The 20141-nt window shown below is 45.7% G+C and overlaps 6 protein-coding genes across 6 annotated transcripts; 4 read left to right on the forward strand and 2 right to left on the reverse strand.

The window, feature by feature from the left end:
* Window positions 1-133: 133 nt before the first annotated feature.
* Window positions 134-3114, reverse strand: BO86DRAFT_420325 (Pumilio-family RNA binding repeat-containing protein; the record flags this gene model as incomplete). Its single annotated transcript, XM_025675197.1, has 6 exons — window positions 134-350; window positions 404-494; window positions 547-826; window positions 950-1576; window positions 1628-2776; window positions 3007-3114. The coding sequence occupies 6 exons, from the start codon at window positions 3112-3114 to the stop codon at window positions 134-136; spliced, it is 2472 nt and encodes an 823-aa protein (XP_025525974.1).
* A 1826-nt stretch (window positions 3115-4940) lies between these two features.
* On the forward strand, window positions 4941-7448 carry BO86DRAFT_390566 (putative ER to Golgi transport protein (Sly41)). Its single transcript, XM_025672425.1, has 4 exons — window positions 4941-5060; window positions 5122-5349; window positions 5406-5837; window positions 5889-7448. Exons 3-4 carry the CDS (start codon window positions 5439-5441, stop codon window positions 7140-7142), a joined length of 1653 nt encoding a protein of 550 aa, XP_025525975.1. The 5' UTR covers window positions 4941-5060; window positions 5122-5349; window positions 5406-5438; the 3' UTR covers window positions 7143-7448.
* A 523-nt stretch (window positions 7449-7971) lies between these two features.
* BO86DRAFT_411145 (putative NADH-ubiquinone oxidoreductase, subunit G) lies at window positions 7972-10818 on the forward strand (the record flags this gene model as incomplete). Its single annotated transcript, XM_025674556.1, has 7 exons — window positions 7972-8086; window positions 8143-8166; window positions 8223-8274; window positions 8331-8345; window positions 8410-8432; window positions 8489-10370; window positions 10450-10818. 7 exons carry the CDS (start codon window positions 7972-7974, stop codon window positions 10550-10552), a joined length of 2214 nt encoding a protein of 737 aa, XP_025525976.1. The 3' UTR covers window positions 10553-10818.
* Window positions 10819-10940: 122 nt separating this feature from the next.
* Window positions 10941-12462, reverse strand: BO86DRAFT_390568 (uncharacterized protein). Its single transcript, XM_025672426.1, has 4 exons — window positions 12181-12462; window positions 11879-12096; window positions 11518-11824; window positions 10941-11459 (listed from the first exon to the last, which is right to left on the reverse strand). Exons 1-4 carry the CDS (start codon window positions 12335-12337, stop codon window positions 10987-10989), a joined length of 1155 nt encoding a protein of 384 aa, XP_025525977.1. The 5' UTR covers window positions 12338-12462; the 3' UTR covers window positions 10941-10986.
* Window positions 12463-12795: 333 nt separating this feature from the next.
* BO86DRAFT_298007 (uncharacterized protein) lies at window positions 12796-13011 on the forward strand (the record flags this gene model as incomplete). Its single annotated transcript, XM_025667425.1, has 1 exon — window positions 12796-13011. A coding segment is annotated over one exon (216 nt), but the record flags the coding sequence as incomplete, so codon positions are not given.
* A 2516-nt stretch (window positions 13012-15527) lies between these two features.
* Window positions 15528-18534, forward strand: BO86DRAFT_317004 (putative cytokinesis regulator (Byr4); the record flags this gene model as incomplete). Its single annotated transcript, XM_025668151.1, has 2 exons — window positions 15528-17895; window positions 17957-18534. 2 exons carry the CDS (start codon window positions 15528-15530, stop codon window positions 18532-18534), a joined length of 2946 nt encoding a protein of 981 aa, XP_025525979.1.
* Between the last annotated feature and the right edge of the window lie 1607 nt (window positions 18535-20141).

The following is a 20141-nucleotide window of genomic DNA, read 5'->3' on the forward strand; positions in this document are numbered from 1 at the left end:
CGATCAAAGTGGATGTGTGCAGGCCACTGGGCATCTACCTAGAACAAATCGATGTGGTAGGTTTGTTTGTATCTCTCGTCACATGATTGAAAGAATGGGTTTCATTCTCGATACTCTTTTCTTCACATCGTGGTCATCGAAATGGTGGGTAGTTGGGGTTCCACTGAGTTGCGCGACTGAAACGTCCGCTGTGTTGTCCAGGCATCTGGTATCTTTCGTCGCTGAAATTGCCGAAACGATTGACCGAAAGGCCGGCACCTGGCCCGGGACGAGTTGTGTGAGAAGGGTTACAACATAGCATGGCCACGCGGGAACCGAACTTAGAGCCACGCAAGGACACCATGTGTTTTCTACACGTCACGTCAGGACGAAGCACGACGTTATTCAGCAGATGAGTGAATACCTGATATGGCTGGCAACCAACTCACGCTGGTGCGGTGCGGCATTCATCAATATCCATTGAATAAGGTAATTGCCATATTGGTCCCCAGCAACTGAACTAAGTCAGACAGCCACAAACAATAAGTAGTTTACGCAAGGACTTACTATCAATCAAAGGCATCCTCGGGCGATCACTGCGGCCTGTGCATACTCGAGCAAGGTAGCGATCTAGGAACTCGGAGCCACCTATCTTCAGGCATTTCTCCACAATCTTCGAAGCAAATTGGTCCATGCTGTAATCAACTGACCAAGCAAGAATGTGCTCAACGGCGCGGCTTTTGTCGTGTGGAGCACCATGTTCGCAAACATGCTGGATACACCAGTTTCCAAACTGACCGTGGGCAAGTATGTCGATCTTCGATAACACCTCTTCGATAGCAGGGCGCTGTGCATCGCGTTAGCAAGCATTCGGCTGGGCTCATTGACTGTCCTATGAGCAGCCTGCTCCAGCTTCCCTAGGGTCATTGAAGAACCTCAGAGAACAAAGAAGAGAATAATCAAGTATCACCTTTTCGTCCTCGACGCAATTTTCGAATATGTTCTGCACTACCAAACTTCCCGTCTCGCCCAATGCGACTTCGTGCCACATCCCGCATAGTGCTTCGTTTACTTTACTCATGATCTGCGGGGGTTCTCCGCTCCATCGCAATTCGAACAGCTTCTGCCAGACATGGCATGCGTACCTATGAATGACAGTTTCTGGTATTCGCCGCAGAAGTTCATGGACCATAACCGCTTTATGCTCTTCTGGGACGCAGTCAAAGGCCTTTTGTATCACATGGCAACCGAAAGGATCCATACTTAGGCTCAGGGTATTTCCTTTGATAGCATTGGCAATTGCAATGATCTGGTCGGGGGTTCCATGTTCGAAGCAGCGTTGCACGAGAAAGTTCCCGAAGCGGTTCACCATGAGCGGATATGCTTGATGTACAATCGCCTCTATGATTTTATACTTTTGCTCGGTGGTCCCAACCTTGAGCTTTTGTTGTAGGAATATTGAAGCTTGCTGGTCGTTATTACATACGATCTTATCGACTATATATTTCCAATCGCAAGAAACATTTTTGTCAAGCAGTCGTCGGTAGTTGATTGGTTCCAATGGTGAAATGTACGTTTGGCTGGGATTTGTGCCCACCTAAATCCATAAGCTCAAGTCAAAGCGACAGGAAGGTGGAACGTCTCTCACCGACGAGGCTTGCCATGAGTTAGACGTATTGAACTCTGTGGCTGTTGGTGAGAGTGGGGTTCCAATTGGGCGTTGATGGTATGTATGCATTGGATACAGTCCAACTTGTTGTTGGTAAGCACCGTTGGACCTTTCCATGGAAGATTTTGAAAGAGTTGACTCGGGACTTGACGCAAAAGCAGCTGGCCATGGAGTACCGTGGCTTGAGAAGCATGGTCCGCCACGGCTGTTCTGGGTGATTGAGCGCCGCAGTCCTAGCCCTGGAGCTTGAAGGTACCTAACTTGTTCCTCAGGGATACTTGCATCAAGGGTGAAGGATCCCGGGGCTGGACCTGAGAAAACTCGGTGTGACTGAAAAACATCGTGGCTCGGCACGCAAGGGTTTGTACTCGAGCCAGCCCAGAATCTGTTAGAGTCCTCGCCATAGGTACTGTTATAAGGCAAACGGAATGGCTCTCCATAAGGGATTTCCATGGTCGGGCTCATGTTTGTGCTCATCGCTTGCTGGGTTGTAGATGTCCAAAATGCCCGATTCCTGTTGTATGCTCCAGCAGAGAGAGCATCAGACATGTCGGACTGAGAGTCATCTTGCGTATTCCAGCTGTCCTGGATAGAGGTAAAGCCTGTTTGCGACGCTTTGAATGCACTTTGCAAATTGGAGATTGTTTGTTCCGTTACTTCTCGTCCATTGAACTCGGCTTCAGAAGGGGGTCCGAGTGCTTGGTCTATTGTATGTTTGATCACTCGAGTCTGGGCTAATTCCTGCTCTTGCAGGGCTATCTTTGAGTTGGCAGCCAGTAGTTCCTGCTTCAACCGTAACACCTCGGCCATGTCGATGTGAGCTGCCTGCGACGGCTCAGTTTCAACCAGGTCAATTGATGTGCGAGTAATTTCTCCTGATGGTAAGCTGCTGGGAGACTTGTCAAGGTCTGCATGACCATCACCGAAGTCTGGATTTGTCTCATCGTCAAACATGTGATGGCTATGTCGCTTCAGTAATTGTTGCTCGCTAGGTATCCTTGAAAACAGGCTCTGGTCCACGGGTAGCTTGACCTCGGACGGCTGAGGCTTGGGAGAAAGCTTGGCTAATATCCTGTCCATCTCGGTGTGGGTATCTGGGGAGACAATATTGAAATGCTCCAACTTCTGCTTCTAGGCCTGTGAGATCTTGGACTAATGGCATTAGTCGCGAAATTCTGACCTTGCTTGATGGGACATCATGGTAAAAGTCATCCGCCGCGGTTTGACTGCCTCCGGGAACAGACGATCTCAGAGACTCCGACACACTGGCTGGAGCCTTGGAATGTGCATGGCTCTAAGATTGACGTACTGGTGTCAGAACTATATAGCTACTGCATCGTGTTTGTTTAGAGACTCACTGAAACCTCGCCTTCGAGATTTAGTACATGGAAAGTACTCGCAACACTGTGAGGAAGGCCACTGTCGGTGCGGTTCAGCTTGGACGATGCTATTGACATGAGAGACATCATGTGTCGAGTGCCGCCTAATTGAAGTTCTGCTTCAAAATTCGCGACGGTGCACCCGTCCAATATCACACGTGAGAGCAGGTGGCTGGAGCAGTCGAGAGTCAAATTATGTCAATCGCTTTGCAAGGAATGTATAGGTGGTCGTTATTTGAGGATGGACCGGAACGACAATAACTATTGGTAAGATACGACCAGATCTCATCCAGACAAAGGCAGGGTAGATAGTCACAATATCGGAAAGAGGATATATGAAGCCTTCAGTATCCCTACCGGCCTGTATACTGCACGTATAGCGGGCTTAGTGCTATGATTCGGCAGCAGCGACGGGGAGTATTGGTTGGTACCTACCTAGTAGAATGAAGCCCCGAACTTAGTAGCAATGATTGGAGGAAGTCGCGTGCGAAGGGCCGCTACCAATAAAAGGTATCTGCAGAGTTGGTAAATCAAGTTACCTACCTACCTAAGTAGTGTCATCATGTCTATCAGTATGTCAAAGAAAACGACGGAGGAGGATGGTTATCAATCTTTGCGTTGCAATAGCTTGATAGAGCAGAAGACTGTCCTGAGAAGTTCACTATAATTTACGGAATACTCTATTTGAAGTAGGTTTTCATACTCACATAGTAAGAGGTATACATACATTATGTACGATCAAAAGTAAGACTCTGTGCATGCATAAGTACTATGTATATAAGATGGTGCAGTAGCAGGGTGCTCGCAACCTATAGTCCTATACCAACCTACCTACCTACAGTACCTTCTCCTTTTAGAATGGTGCAAAGGGTATGACTTTTTACTATCCTTGACTATCTATAGGTATTTTACTCACATAGCATTACTGTAATAGTGTTATTAACATAGATCCGTACCATAGTGCAAGGCTAGTAGATTATTTCAATCAAATGCTAAAAACTTATACGGAGGGGCTAGATAGCCGTATACCGATTTTTGTTGTGTATATATATCTGCTTGTTTTTTTTTTCAAGCAACTCTTCACTACTGTAGTATTCTAATACTATTATACTGTCACTATAGCCATGTACTACGGGCCTGTGGCCTGTTTCTGTAGCGATTTCGACAAAGCTCACTTGTAGGCAATGTGGAATAATTTCTTAGTAGACATTGGCTGTTATTGCTAACACTTTATTCAAGAATACTGACAGTTATATGCCTTGTAGTACTGTTACTAAAGAGCATATTCAAAACCCAAAGCTTAAAGAAAGGTTTGGGGAAGGGCCTATACCTATTCTTTTAGTAGTATAATATAAGCTCACCTAGAAGAAACAACTTTCTCAAATCATATTACCAGAACATTTTTCTTATCTTAGGCGTAAATATATAACTCTACGCTGATAAATGGAGTACATTTAATTATATATAATATCTAAATACCTAGTCAATATTATACACCACGTTTACTATACAATGTGCTGTACTTGTAAACACCTTTTTCAACTATATATTACTGAAACTTCAAAGATTATACAGGTAGAGTAGGATGACTGGCTACTGCAGGTAACAATTTCTTTTCTTAGGCGGCGTATCCACAATATAAAGAGAGTGGACTACGGAGTACAGTGTACTGTACAAGTAAATCAAAAGTGTTAAGTGTTAACTTACTAACTAAACTAATATAAACTAGTTAACTACATGGTTAGTTAGTTAGGTGTATGTAGTTAGTCAGCAGGTTATTAGTTAGTTAGTTACATAACTAACTACAGATGAAAAGTGAGAAGAGATTCGTCATCCAGTACTCCGCCGCCGGTCCTGGCAAATACTACTAACCAACTGCGGATACTATTTAGCGCTGCCGCGGGTTGGACTAACTCGAATATTCCCTACGTATCACGTAGTCCTACTCTAACTTCTTCTTACTACTCTACAGATCTTTTTTCACGCAACGAGAGATACTGGCTGGTTGAACACTAGTGCTGGCCTTCTACCAGGTACTGCTTCCGACCCTTACAAGCGTCTACTTGACATACCCTATACTTATCTACAGGCTAGCTTGTTGCCAATTGCTCAGAACTTCTTAAACCTGGCTTTGATGAAGACTACCGATGTTGCCGGCACCTCACAAATTGCGAATGCCACGTCCCTCATTCTTGTCTATTCTCAGAGCACTGCCATTATCTCATCATCACTGTGGCGCGTGCGATCGTCTACTTTCTAGGCGCAAAACTTGGTCCTCGCTCATTAGCTTTGATTATCATCAGCCAGACTTCGCCTTTTCTGGTACGGTGTTACACTTATCCACCCGGCTTGAACCTAGCTAATATCGCCAGCAACAGCACCTCTATTGAGATATTAGTACCAATACTCGAATGAGCACGACGGTCGTGACCGGTACAGGGCGACGCTCGTCTGTGTTGCTCTCAGAGCTACAGATGCCAGCAAATACACCCGGTTCACAACAAAAGCACATGACTAGCCCGATAGACAAGTTCCCGCCGTTCAGTGACGATTCGTTCGATACAATAACGGAGTCAAGGGAACACCACTCGGGTTCATCAGTCAGATATGCGCCGGCACGTTTGGAGCCGCGCAAGACAGGGCAATTTCCGTATGACGAGAAAGCAGTATTCGCTGGGAATACAAGACAACGGTCAAGAAAGAGTATCAGCGAGACAATCAGCACGATTAGGACTCGCAATGGTAGCGTGAGTGCTAATGCTCAGGAGCTGGCTGAAGCACTGAAGGCACCTGTCTCATACAGGTTAATTGTAATGATGCATGCATGCTTATATGTCCTAGCTATGCTGACCTGCTTCTAGACTCTCTGTCTCATTTGGTATCTAACCTCGGCTCTAACGAACACCTCCTCAAAGTCGATTCTGAACGCGCTGCCCAAGCCAATAACCTTAACCATGGTACAATTCGCTTTCGTGTCTTTCTGGTGCCTGTTGTTGTCGTCTGTGTCCAAAATGCTACCTTCGCTCAAGGATAGCATACCAGCACTTAAGCATGGAATCCACACACCATCACGCGATATCATTGTTACTGCTTTGCCTTTAGCAATTTTTCAATTAGCCGGACATATTCTCAGCTCCATGGCCACTTCACAGATACCTGTCTCACTTGTTCACACCATCAAGGGACTATCACCCCTTTTCACAGTCATGGCATATCGTGTGCTATTTCGAATTCGCTACGCCAGAGCGACATACTTGTCCCTCATTCCGTTGACCCTCGGCGTCATGCTCGCGTGTTCTACAGGGGTTTCCACTAATTTCTTCGGCATTTTTTGTGCGCTAGTCGCAGCCCTCGTCTTTGTGTCACAGAACATATTTTCGAAGAAGCTGTTCAACGAAGCGGCACGAGCAGAATCGAACCTTGAGCCGACAAGCCGGCGAAAACTGGACAAGCTGAACTTGCTTTATTACTGCTCTGGTCTAGCTTTTGTCCTGACCCTGCCCATCTGGTTTGTCTGCGAAGGATACCCATTAATATCAGACGTCATGAAGGATGGTGCGATCTCCCTCACAGGAAAGGAGGGCTCTCTTGACCATGGTGCTCTGTTTCTCGAATTCGTATTCAATGGTGTATCGCATTTTGCACAGAACATCTTGGCGTTCATCCTTCTATCTATGATTTCGCCTGTGTCATACTCCGTTGCATCATTGGTCAAGCGAGTGTTTGTTATTATCGTTGCGATCGTTTGGTTCGGGAGCTCAACAACACCTGTACAAGGACTTGGAATTCTCCTCACATTTGTTGGGCTCTATCTATACGATCGCAACAGCCATGATGATTTAGCCGACCAGAGAGCCAACGCGGATCGCTTCCGCGTCAAGGAAACGGTGCTTCCGTTGAACGTACGGACACCAGCGAGAGCCAGAGAGCCCATTGGCTTCTCTCCAGCAGCAAGCAAATTCCCGGATCATCAATCCTTGGGCGATCCACTCTCGCATACAAATGACTTGAAGAAGGTGCATGACGGACCGGGCTATGTTCGTCCAAGAGGAAGCAGTACTTCCCGCGCTTGGTTGGCTCCTGGCATCCGACAACCAGACTACATGGCACCGTAGTGATTCCTAGGCATAATTGCGCCTTTCATTCCTGTCGCCCCTTGTTCTTACATCTTAATCGCATTTTGCCTTCGGCACTCGTCTAATCGGATATTGAAAACAATTGAGGTAGCAATAATGTTGACAATGTTGTGATGTACCCAATCACCGTCTGGAGAATGATGAAGGCGCTACGACCATACCTTTGTTAGGTGGCGTGCCTACAAGGCTAGGAAAGATAATTGAGACGCGACAATTACCTGCTTTAAGTGCACATACATCAGCTTTTACATCCAGAATCTAAGTAGCGGCGTGCGATGACTGCCTGGAGATATTGTCCTCAGAGTTGATGGTTGTAAATTTGGTTATAAGTTTGAGAGATGTAGCAACTGTCAGTAAAGAACGATACCTGCATCAGGCTGACTCATTTTCACTGATGTGAAGACGAAAACAGCCCTAAGGAGCTCCAGCTCAGTGCAAATGTTCTAGGGCTATGTAGCAGAGGAGGAAGAGACATCAGAACCCTGCCACCTACAATAACCATGCCCATGAAATGAGTTTATAAGTCTGAAAAGGAAAAGGAAGAAGAAGGAGGTCGGAGAGACAGAGCTTGTTTATACGAAGAAAAGAGGCGTTCCGGAGGATTTATTTTGCCGTATAACCGAACCAATCCGCAGGCGGCAATTTGCGAGTGACGCCCCGACTCGTGTCTAGCAGAATCCGAGCCAGACCAAAAGTGCTCTCTCCAACGAAGGACCACTTCACCTCAGTCCTGCCACTTTGTAACTACCTACTCTCCAGGTGGATGCCGCTCTTGTTCACCCTTATCACATTTGACTCTCGTCACATTATGCGGCCGCAGTTGTATCGTGCGGCCGCCCGGCTCGTCCGGGTCCCAAAGGTCAACCATCTCAGGACCTTCGCAACGACATTTCCTCGCTCTGCCGAGGTGGAACTCACTATTGGTCAGTCTCTGCGATATTGAAGCCACTTCAATGCCTCCACTAACGCATTGCTTCAGATGGAAAGAAGGTTTCGGTAGAAGGTGACTTGGTCTCCCTTGTGCAATCTCTGAACTCCCTTCTTACATGACCCGAACAGCTGGCTCGGCTCTCATCCAAGCTTGTGAAAAGGCAGGTGCGACAGTACCAAGGTAAGAATAAGTACTCAATGAAGATATGGTGAGCGCAAATTAATTAACTTCCATAGATATTGTTATCACGAGTAAGCCACCAGCATCATATCGTCTTTTATAACAGAACGACACGCATTGCTAATAGCTTTCCAGGAAGCTTTTGATTGCAGGTAACTGTATGTTTGAGCTCGGGTACTTCTCTGTTTTGATACAAATATTGACTATCTCACAGGCCGTATGTGTCTCGTCGAAGTCGAACGGGCCCCTAAGCCTGTGGCATCATGTGCTTGGCCTGTGCAACCTGGCATGAACGTCAAGACCAATTCGCCACTGGTGCATAAAGCTAGGGAAGGTGTTATGGAGTTTCTTCTTGCCAATCATCCTCTGGATTGCCCTATCTGCGATCAAGGTGGAGAGTGTGATCTTCAGGACCAATCCATGCGGTATGGTGCTGACCGTGGACGTTTCCACGAGGTCGGAGGCAAGCGTGCTGTTGAAGACAAGAATATTGGGCCTCTGGTTAAAACCTCTATGAATCGCTGTATTCACTGTACGCGTTGTGTTCGATTTATGAATGATGTTGCCGGAGCCCCCGAACTCGGAACCTCCGGCAGAGGAAACGACATGCAAATCGGTACATACTTGGAGAAGAACCTCGACTCCGAGCTTTCTGGCAACATCATTGATCTTTGTCCAGTTGGAGCTCTTACATCCAAGCCCTACGCTTTTCGTGCTCGCCCCTGGGAATTGAAGCACACTGAGTCTATTGACGTGCATGACGCTTTGGGGTCGAACATAAGAATAGACACTAGAGGCATGGAGGTGATGCGGATACTCCCGAGGCTGAACGATGATATCAACGAGGAATGGATCAACGACAAATCTCGATTTGCTTGTGATGGCCTTAAGACTCAGAGACTCACAACGCCTTTAATTCGTCGGGAAGGAAAATTTGTTCCCGCGACGTGGGAGCAAGCTTTGACCGAGATATCATCAGCTCATCAGCGACTTCATGTGACGGAGAATGAGTTCAAGGCTGTTGCCGGGCATCTTGTCGATGCCGAAACCTTAGTGGCCATGAAGGATCTGGCCAATAAGCTTGGGTCCGACAACCTTGCGCTGGATCAGCCAGGTGGCGGTTCACCGGTTGCCCATGGTGTTGATGTTCGCTCCAACTATCTTTTCAATTCCAAGATCTATGGAATTGAGGAGGCCGATGCGATCCTTTTGGTCGCTACAAACCCCCGCCATGAAGCTTCCGTTCTTAATGCGCGTATTCGCAAGCAATATCTTCGCTCAGATCTTGAAATTGGGCTTGTTGGCGAGGAATTCGAAAGTACTTTCGAATTCGAGCACCTCGGGGCAGACGTTTCCGCTTTGAAAGCTGCTCTTTCTGGAAAGTTCGGAGAGAAGCTTTCTACGGCCAAAAGACCTATGATCATCGTTGGCAGTGCTGCGGTTGAACACGCGGATGCCAAAGTGATCTTTGAGTCCATCGGTAATTTCGTTGAGAAACACGCTAACAACTTCAATACTTCGGAATGGCAAGGATACAACGTTCTTCAACGCGCAGCATCCCGTGCAGCTGCCTATGAAGTGGGCTTCACTACGCCATCTTCAGAAGTTACTCGGAGCAAGCCCAAGATGGTCTGGCTTCTTGGTGCTGATGAAGTCGCCCAGAGCGAAATCCCTAGTGACGCCTTTGTCATTTACCAAGGACATCATGGTGACCGAGGCGCTCAGCTTGCGGATGTTGTTCTGCCCGGCGCAGCGTACACTGAGAAGTCAGGTACCTACATCAACACCGAGGGTCGTGTCCAAGTTACTCGAGCTGCAACTTCTTTGCCTGGGGCTGCGCGTGATGACTGGAAGATCATACGTGCTGCCAGTGAATTCCTAAACATACCTCTTCCATACGATGACATCGAGGCCCTGCGCGACCGTATGGAAGAGATCAGCCCTGTTATGCGCCGATATGACGTGGTTGAACCAACATCGATGAGCTCATTGAGCAAGGTCCAATTAGTTGATCAAAACAAGGGCATCCAATCCACTAATACGCTTTTCAAGAAAGTCATCAATGATTTCTATTTTACTGACTCAATCTCTCGGAGGTACGTGCTTGACATGGCCCCCACCCCTGATGCTTATTGCCTGAGGTAAATTGCTGCTTGTGGTCTAACTCTGTCTTAGTTCTCCGACTATGGCTCGTTGCTCTGCCGCTAAAGCTACCGGAAATCCGGAGACAAACTTCATGGCTGCTGGGGAAATGTCCCCGAAGGCTTTGTATGGCTAGATGCCAGGTTCTCACTATTACTCCGGTTTCTACTTATTGTCTGGTGGTCTAGGCGTTGTCGTTGTAACACCTAAACAACTTTCCTCTTTGTTGCTTTTGCCCTAGTCCAATGTTATTCTACTTAAGTACTGTTCTTTCGCTTCGCGTTGTCTCATAGCTCCCAATTCCGCTTAGATAAGTCTCAAACCACAGCAGCTGTGGTTAAGTTGTACATAAGAAAATTTGAATGATAGCTGGAGGTACGGCAAGCCCGCAATATCCTTATCTCAACGCCGGGGTATTGTCTGTCAGATGTGAGTGTCCACATTGCGCATTGATAAGTTAAGACTTGCTATGCTTGGATTCCTCCAGGGATCATACAGAGAGCAAGTAACGGTCAAGAACCACTTTTGTATTGCCTAAAATGGTCTGGAACTTTGGCTACTATATTAATATTATAACTCATCATCATCTGTTTCCCCCATGCTGTCCCTGGCTTCTTTATTTTTATGTCGATCTGTTCGTATAGTAGCTGTCGCATTTCCCCTCATCCTCGGAAAGGGAATCTCTCGTCGCTGTGGAGTCAATTGTTTCTTGCTTAAGAACTGCGAATGAGTTTGTTGTGGGCTAGAGTTGCTTATCCGAGAACCATGACTTGGCAGGCGTGGTATGTCTTCGTCAGTAGACTCATCTTCCCCTGAGGGCCGCTGCCCCAGTGGTAGCTCATTGTCTGTGCCTGATTCTGTGCCTGACACCGCTTTAGAGCTTTCATGGCGCTTATCCCGGTCATCGTCCGAATCTTCGAAGCCGCTACCGCTACCGCTACCGAACACCTCATAAGACGGTGTCGAAGCTGAACCATTCGCTCGCCTCTTGACAGCAGTGGTTTGCCTGGATCCGCCCGGTCGTGGTTTGTGAGTTTTGAAATCTATTGGTTGCTCATTTATCAGCTTAGAAATATGTAGCATACCGCGGTTGGTACCTACCTTCCTCTACAGCAGCCTCTGTGGGGGCTACTACGCGCTGTTGGTTGCGGATTTTCAACTTTTTCTCATTGAGAAGCTGCATCAAGTTTTTCATTAGCTGTTCGTCGTGCCGAGTCTTGGCGCTTAAGAGCTCGTCAAGCTGGGCATCGAGATCCTTAATTCTCTGTTCAGCAGCGCGGTAGCGACCCAGGAGGATTGCACAACGTCTTTCGAAGGAATCAGCCCTCTCTACCGAAGTAGACGTCCAGTCATAGAGGTGGATGGCCTGTTCGTCGTTTTGCTTCAATACTAGAGTCCCGAGTTTTTGCTTCCTAACGTCAGTAAAGCGATTGGGTGGAGGCAGCATTAGACTTAAACATACAGTTATTGTTTGTACTTTCTTCCGTATCACGAGTTTTATCTCTTTGTCCTGGGTTTCGAGGCCACTGATGATGGCTAACGCTTCTAGCCCTGCAAATAAATCCTGTTCCTTCTCACATTGTTCTGCTTGCCCAAGCACATGGAGAATGATCTGAGTCCAGTCATCCTCAGTACCTTGATAATTCTTTGAGCGATACGAGTTGAGGTGAGACTGCCGTACTATCAGCAGAAAACATTAGCATGTGATGCGACTGATGGAAGAGGCGGTTTCCCTTCACTTGGAGGATAGCACACAACACATACCTGCCCCAGTAAACGGGCACTCTCCTTCTGTCCCAACAAGATCCAAGTCTAGTGCGGAAGGACCACGACGGGTAACGTGCAGCAGTACGCACGCTGTAGGTTCGTCGGATCTCGGAAAGCGCAGAATCCGGGGCTGGTCACTGTTGTTGATGGACATGTTAGACTACAGATAGGAGATCTAGGGGGAAGATTACAAGACACAGCTTGCTGCTTGCGGGTGAGATACGGGATAAGAAAGATTATTTGCAGTCCATTTGACTGTTCTTGGCACCCTTTGATATCCTGTAATAAATCATGAGGAGCGATAAGTTTAGTTAGCTAAGATCCAGTACTTACTAAGCATTCTAGGCAACCAACACTCTTGATTCCATTAGAATAGGCTCCCAATAACCTGATGTATTGATCTTACTCATATTCCGTAACTTACCAAATAGTGTTAACTATAACATAATCGGACACCGAGCCGGCGCGACACCGAGCTGGCGGCCGCCGCGCCGCGTCTTGCACCCCCAGTAACTTAAAGTTGAAGAACTCGCCCAAACCGCCCTATATTAAAATATCTTGTAATTCTTTTGGTGTTTCTCTTTATATATTAATATGGCCGATACAGATGAACGTTTAAATCTTGCTGTTAAGGCCTTTAAAAGTAGAAAGTTTGCTACAAAGGCTGCCTGCGCTGCCGTGTTTAATATTAAAATAAGTACTTTTAAAGATTATTTAAATGGCATTAAATTATATACTAAAAAAGATACTAATTATAGAAAGCTATCTACAATTAAAGAAAATACATTAAAGCAGTGGCTTTTTAATATAGCCTACCAAGGGCTGCCTTTTAAAATCTGTAATACTTAATTTTCTGCCCAGCTGCTATATTAAGCAAAGTTAAAGCTAAATTAACAGAGTACTATATTAGAATATTAGATTACTTACTTTATTAAATGTTATCCAAAATTAATATCTAAGTTTATATTAAAGTATAATTATTAATATGCTAAATATAAGGATCCTTATTTTATTTAAAAATAGTTCAACCTTATTTGTAATACAGTCCAAAAATATAGTATTTTTAATAAAGATATATAAAATATAGATAAAACTAGATTTTAGATAGAAGTTGTTTTAACTGCTTGTATAATCTATAGCTTAAAGATATAAAAATTATATACTAAGTATATACAGCTAAAAAACTATAAATAAGTAATTTTAATTATTATAATTTTAGCCTTAGAAACAGTACTGCTACTACAGATTATTTTTACAGCACAGAATTATTAATTAATATAGTATAAAGTCTGCCTAAGATTATATTATTTAAATATTAGTAAAAATGGCTGAACTACTAATAAACTTAGCTTTAACTGGCTTTAGAATATATTTAACAGATATACAGCTTTAAAAACTATTAGTAAGTATTGTATATTAATTTTTAACAGCTATAGCAGTTATACAATTTAGTAGTTTAATTAATTTTATACAGTATAAAAAATTATTTTTTTATATATACCAGCCTACTTATTATATAAACTGCAGCTGCTTAACATTATATACTTTAGGCTGTTAAAGAAGTTATATAGCTAGTATATATCTAAAACTATTTATTATAAAAAAAAATTAATTACTAAGCTTAATTTTTTATAGTTATATTATAGTATATATACTAAGATCTTTTTTAATATTAATATACTTAGTGGATTCTGTACTACCGGCCTTGTTTTTTTAAATCCTTAAAAGGTTCTTTTAATACTATAGATTTAATTAAAAATACCAAGTCTACCAATATTCTTATATTCTACTTAGTTTTTCTATCTCGGAAAAACGCCTGTAAATTTATATAAATTTAGAAGATAAAAATAAGAACTATAAAAACTTGCAGATTAAGACCTGGCATTAATAGTTTTATATAAAATTATTAAAAAAGTAATTAAGACTGCAAAATAGTTTATACAGAACACAGTTCTGCTTTAACAATAAGTTAAGCAGTTCTAGTCTATTTAAGCAAGTAAAAAAGGAAAGGAAAAGGCCTTATATTATTATATACAGCATAGAGGCACTTTAACAGGCCAAGAGGACTTTAATATAGCTCAGACGCAAGAAGTTAAAATAATTTAGGCTGCGGTACCAAGGCCGGCCAGGGTATACCGGCCAGCCCGCTGCAGTATATATAGAAAGGAAGAATACAATTGCTTAAAATACTCTTATAAAAATAATAAGAATTAATATATATAGCCTTTTATTAGTAGTTTAATAGCCTTAGAAAGCGGCCAGCGAGGCAGTCAGCAAGGCGGCGGCAGACCGCCGCCGGCTCGGTGTCGCGCCGGCTCGGTGTCCGATTATGTTACCTTGTGGGGGGCTCGCATAAGTTATTAATTATATGTACTGTGTATGTGTTCTCTTACTAGCAACCACCCCCGCTGACTTATATTCAAGTACCAGTTAGTAGCCATCAAAAGATCTATTCAGACCAGTCGACTTTGTTCATCAACACAGGGGTGAGAAAACATCCAAGAGTAAACTTGTTTGCTTGATTAGCAATTGACTCACTCAACGCACTCTGCGCTATTTAAGGTCATACCGAGTAATAGATACTTAGTTGGCTATGGAACTTGATGGCTCTCGCTACCCTTTACGGGTATCCGGCGGAAACTCTTTAGAATATTAGACTAGCTGTCAAAGCAATTAGTGATGTATGTTAATATCTGGATTTATTAACCGCCTTCAACCATCCATTCCACGTGGATAATATTCAGCGCATAGTCCTCGGTGGGTAGGTGCATGGTTTCTAGCCTTCAAGTTCTTTACACCCTTACCTCAGAGAAGGTGCTGCACATTACGGAGTACCCAAGCGGAATCCGTCCAGCCGCCGTCGCCTCCACCACCACCATCACCACCACCACCACCACTATCACGCGCCCACTATCTTGCACGGCTAGGAGTGCCGCCTAAGGTTTCGTGAATTTTGCGTACTCGACTCGCCTACTGAGTGTTATCTTCTCAATACTGTGCAAACATGTCAACCTGACGGCTGCTGAGACTGCAAATCCTATATATTCAATATCAGCGCCAAGCATATCTTACTGTTTTGATTATAACCCTCCTGCTCTCAATCTCATTTCTATGCTACTTCATCATTGACCTGCACGAGCAATCACAGGCTTCTAAAGGGTCCTTTGCTACTGCTATTGACGTTGCGTATACGAGCATCTGCCGATCGACTGGCCCTCTCCCGCGCGGGATGACTTGCTTCCTTCGAATTCGTGTCAGCGCTGGAGTGCCCTGAGCCTGTCATCAACCTTTAAAGACGCCCTTGACATTGTGCTACCTTTCGCAGATGGTCTCTTACGTGGAACATGGCTGCTTTGACCCTCGAATTACGAAGTGGCGACGAAGAATCGATTGAGTGTTGGGATGACGATGAAGACCTGCAATGCTATGAGGGATTCCAGCTGCGCGCGGCATCAAGTGCGACCTCTGTGACAAACTCATCGGTCCACCATTCAGTGCATCGGGACTCCATATCTTCTCGTCGCTCTGCACGCTCGGACTTGGAATCAAATGGCGGTGGCGATGAAGACTGGCAAGTTCAATTGCTGGATAACGATGAGGTGATCACTGAAGAGGCCATTGCCTCTGCTAAAAGCGCTGGAATACCTCTGCCTGTAAATGTTCCTAAATCAGCCCTTGTTGGTGGTACCATCAAACGCCTTGGATTGAGGAAAACCAACACAAATGCGGTCGACGATTGGGCTGATGACGTGGATTTTCCTGGTCCCGACGGAATAATGCAGTTGAGGGGGCCTTTGGATACGTCTTTTCCTGAGGCGCTACGACAAGTCAGCTCCGCTGCAGTAAGTCCTATTAAAGGATCGGCATCAGCTACATGGGATAGTGACATCTCAACTCGACTACAACCGGCCTTACCAATCCCAGCAATCTCCCAAATGGGCAACGACACGGACGACGCTCATGATATCCCCACAATCAAAGTTGCGAGACCTCGTTCGCCAGACAGACCCTCTCTTGTCAATAGTCTCATGTTTCATAAGGACCACCGTTCAGGAGACGATTTCGAGCAAGACTTTGAATTGCCAAACGATGATATTCCGCTGCGACTTGCTCCTCGCAAAGCCAATGCAGGGCCCTTTAGCCCTTCTACAGAAGAAATCGAGTTGGATTGGTCCGAAGGCAGTATTGGGGTCAGGTTTGGTGGGACCACAAGGGAGCATCGATCGAACCCGTCATCTATGTCCATTGTGAGCCCGAGCGCTTCTAGCTGTCTCACGGCTGAAAGTGAAGACGACGGCCTCGATGGTCTCGTTATTCCTGAAGAGCCTTTAGACTTAGAATCACATTTCAAGAAACGGGGAGGGCCTGTAGATCAAGACCTGGCTTACGCAAAACCTCCTTGTGCCAGTCAAGCTTCAACTAAGAGCGACGATTTTTTTTCGGGACTTGAGATTGAGGACGGACTTTTTGATCCTCAAAGGCTTTCAATAAACCCGAATATCAAGTGCAAACCGGAAAATTCTCGAAGTCCTGTGCGACACTCCACAACGACTCTCACGTTTACTAACATGGCAATATCTCCTAAGTCTCGGATTCCGCGTCCGTCCGGTCCAGATCGCCCACACTCGACACATTTAGAGACTGTCTCGGAGAGCGGTGCGCCCCTTCGGTTCAGGGGATTACAGAGCCTAGTTGGGAACCATTCAGCACAGCATTCTGTGTCCAGCCTCCCCTCCGTTCAGCAATCTTCGACGTCTCATCGACGGCACACAAGTCGAATGAACAAGGAAGCTTTTGCAAGCGACGGTGTCACTTTTGGCAGGTATCTGGCATCGAAGCGTTCAATGCCAAAAATGCGTGATGCACAGCACAGCGCCACGTCGTCCTTTGGTCAACGTCTTTCCACCTATTCTGATGTGCCAGGTATAATATCTCAATCTGTGCACCGTCCTAAAACCCCAGTAGATCGATCGGGGCACGACGTGAAACACCTCATGCGAAAGGCACAAGTGCCATTCATTCCTGCTGGAGCATCAGAAAAGCAGTCGCACCATGCAAGCCTTAAGAACCACCGTCATAGTCGTCGAAATAACCTTGATAGTTCGAACGATTCATTATTCACAAGCTATGCCGCTCGATCCTCGCGAAATCGTCATGACATGGGTAGCAAGAGTCATTCTGAATCTAGTCCAGAGGCCCTGACCACTGTCACTAAACGCACTCTCACTCGACCAACTCGACGGCGGAATTTTGGAGATGGATCGGAATTGGCTCTGTTCGATGATTTGCCTACATCTACCTCTGCGGAAAGTAGATTTGTAAAACATCCCTCCGGACGGGGTGTCCCACGATCATTCCGAAATAAGCTGGGTCACAGCCCGACTGTTTCTCCCGAAGCAGAAGCAATCACCCGGTCAACCCTCAGTAACTTGGGCGCGTCTCTCAACTTCGGTAACACCCCCAGGTTTGCACGAGACACTAATGCATCAAGAAATGCGAGGGAACAGCGCATAGCCTCTTTATCATCTAACTCCAAACTCCGCGAGAGCCATCCACTTGCTTCTCTTGGCTCGAATGCAAGAACCTCCAATACCTCCCGGATGCCTTCCAGCTCGGTTGCCAGCAGAGGCAAGAAGGGTAAAGCTACTGCGCTGCTTGGTTCTAGACCCCATCTAATTAAGCCACTAGGCACCGGTGTACAGGAGGCCAAGTGTAAGTCAAGCTTTTCCCCGGGGCAAGTGAGAAAACCGTGGCTAATGAATTTACACTTCAGCTATCAATGGTATGCGATACAATCCAAAATCCTTCTCTTGGGAGGGGAATGAGAATTTGGTTCGTGCCTTTGACACAAGTGCACCAAAATCTCCAAAGCCAACACCCGCTCTCATCACAAATATCGGAGCCATGCAGAACGTGCAGGTTGTTGGCGGGATGGTATTTGACCCGCGACGTATGTGCTGGCTGAAACTGGCGCCGTCACAGCCTGGGCAGGATGGGTTGGTGGCTGTCCAGGACGAAGATGATGTCTTCGCTGGTCTCGATGACTTGAAAGAAGGCTCTGACATGGTAGGTGGGCGATCATCAACTAATCATGAGGACCTTTGTCTTGCAGCAAGCGGAGACGACCGAAGCTACGGCGGCTCCTCAGACGAATGGCCTATAACGGAGGAATTTGATGTTGGGCCCGAGTTTATCAGGAGACAGCGCGCTGAGGAGGATAAATGGAGACGCAAGGTGGAAAAATGGACGAGACGTGATTGTGCAAAGCTCGGAGATGGCTGGAGATGGGGTATCCGAGATTTGGTACGATTTAATGGGACTGTCAGTGCCCCGGGTGTTCACAATGTATGAGAGGCTATTGACGCGGCTGCGGTTAAGGGTAGGCTGGTAGATCGAGATACCACATCCGCAGCGGTGCGGCTTAATTCTGCAGCCACATGATCAAAACCGGTGTCCACAGGGTGCCCGTCGCATAAGGCTCTATAATGCCATATTCATGCTCATTTGTACGACGTTACGAAGAAAATGTGCGGTTGTTTGTCCTTAATGAATTTCCGAATGCTGTACTCACATACAACGAGCTAAGCAGACATACATACAAAGCCTGACGAATCTGAGACATCCTGCACTCTTGAAGGAATGCGAAACCTTAGGTACCGGCTGGATCAATCAAATCCTGTACAATCTCAGTTGGTCATACAATGTTACGTCAGGTCACTTTCGGTCTTTAGGGAAACGGGTAGCACTACCGTACCTCATGTTGCGATGGTTGATCTACAGCCATACGTATTTAAGTGGCTTATCCGGATTCTACCCAAATCTTCAGAAGCACATGAAAGACCTGGTCTCTTAACTCCCGGGGGTTTGTTTGGGGGCAGGGCTAGATCATATCGCTTTCCAGGAAGTAGGTACACCCCTACAGCAGCCTTGCTTAATCTCCTGTGAACCAAAACACCACTCCGATGATCTTGCTCTACTTCAACTTTGTTCTTTCGTCTCTCAAATACGGTAATCATGATCACTCTGCAAGAATAGTCTTGCCCCGGTAGCGTGCGGTCCCTACTGTGATGGGTAGTTGCTCTTGTTGGCAAATTCTACTCTTATCCATAATTATGTACACGCCGTGCATTCTATAGTATTTATGTATGTGCGATAAGGCTCTGAGCCGAGAAGCAGAGATAACATGCCCCATGCCAATGCTAGCTTGTATTCATGAGTCGGGGTGCCTGTCGACGAACATATGTGAGCTGTGGATAAACTAATGGTTTGACCGCCCTGTATATATTGCGGAAGGATAAAGTGGCCACTCTGCAAAAACAAATCTGTCGGCAGAATAACAAGCAGTAAAGGAATCAACGCTTTATATCAACCCCAACAACCCTATTAAAAAGAATAATAAGAGGTATTCTCCGATAAAGAATTCTAATAACGATACCCTCAGTCTCTAAAAACTCTAAAGATCCTAATATAAAGGGGGGTTGGTATATTTACATAATTAAAAGGCTCTAAGGGGGTTATAAGCGCCTTGAAAGAAGAGGTAGGCCGGGAAGGAGAATAGGTAGATAGACGGATAGGCAGTAATTATAGAAAGTCTTAGGCAGTTAACCTTAGGCGGTTAATACTGCAGTAAGGATACTTTGTGAGAAAACTTACTTTTACAGAGTGGCCACTATATCCTTCTGTAGTGATTGTAGGCACTACACTCGTGCAACGAGGTATGACATGCTGTATATGCTGTCTACGCTGTAGTTATAGGCTTTTCACAAAACACCTCATGCCTTCGCCCTGATCACGACCACCACCTTACCTGCCTCTCCGATAGCTGCATGGGTTTGTTTGCCAGGTTTAAAAGTATAGAACCCACCATTGCTCGCCCTGCCGTGGCTCCTGGCTGGTGCACTAGCTTGCACTTTCACCCTCGTGTCAGCTGCCCTTCGCTAATCTTCCCACCATAGAAT

This window comes from Aspergillus japonicus (genome assembly GCF_003184785.1).
Source record: "Aspergillus japonicus CBS 114.51 unplaced genomic scaffold BO86scaffold_38, whole genome shotgun sequence".
NCBI classification, from domain to species: Eukaryota; Fungi; Ascomycota; class Eurotiomycetes; order Eurotiales; family Aspergillaceae; genus Aspergillus; species Aspergillus japonicus.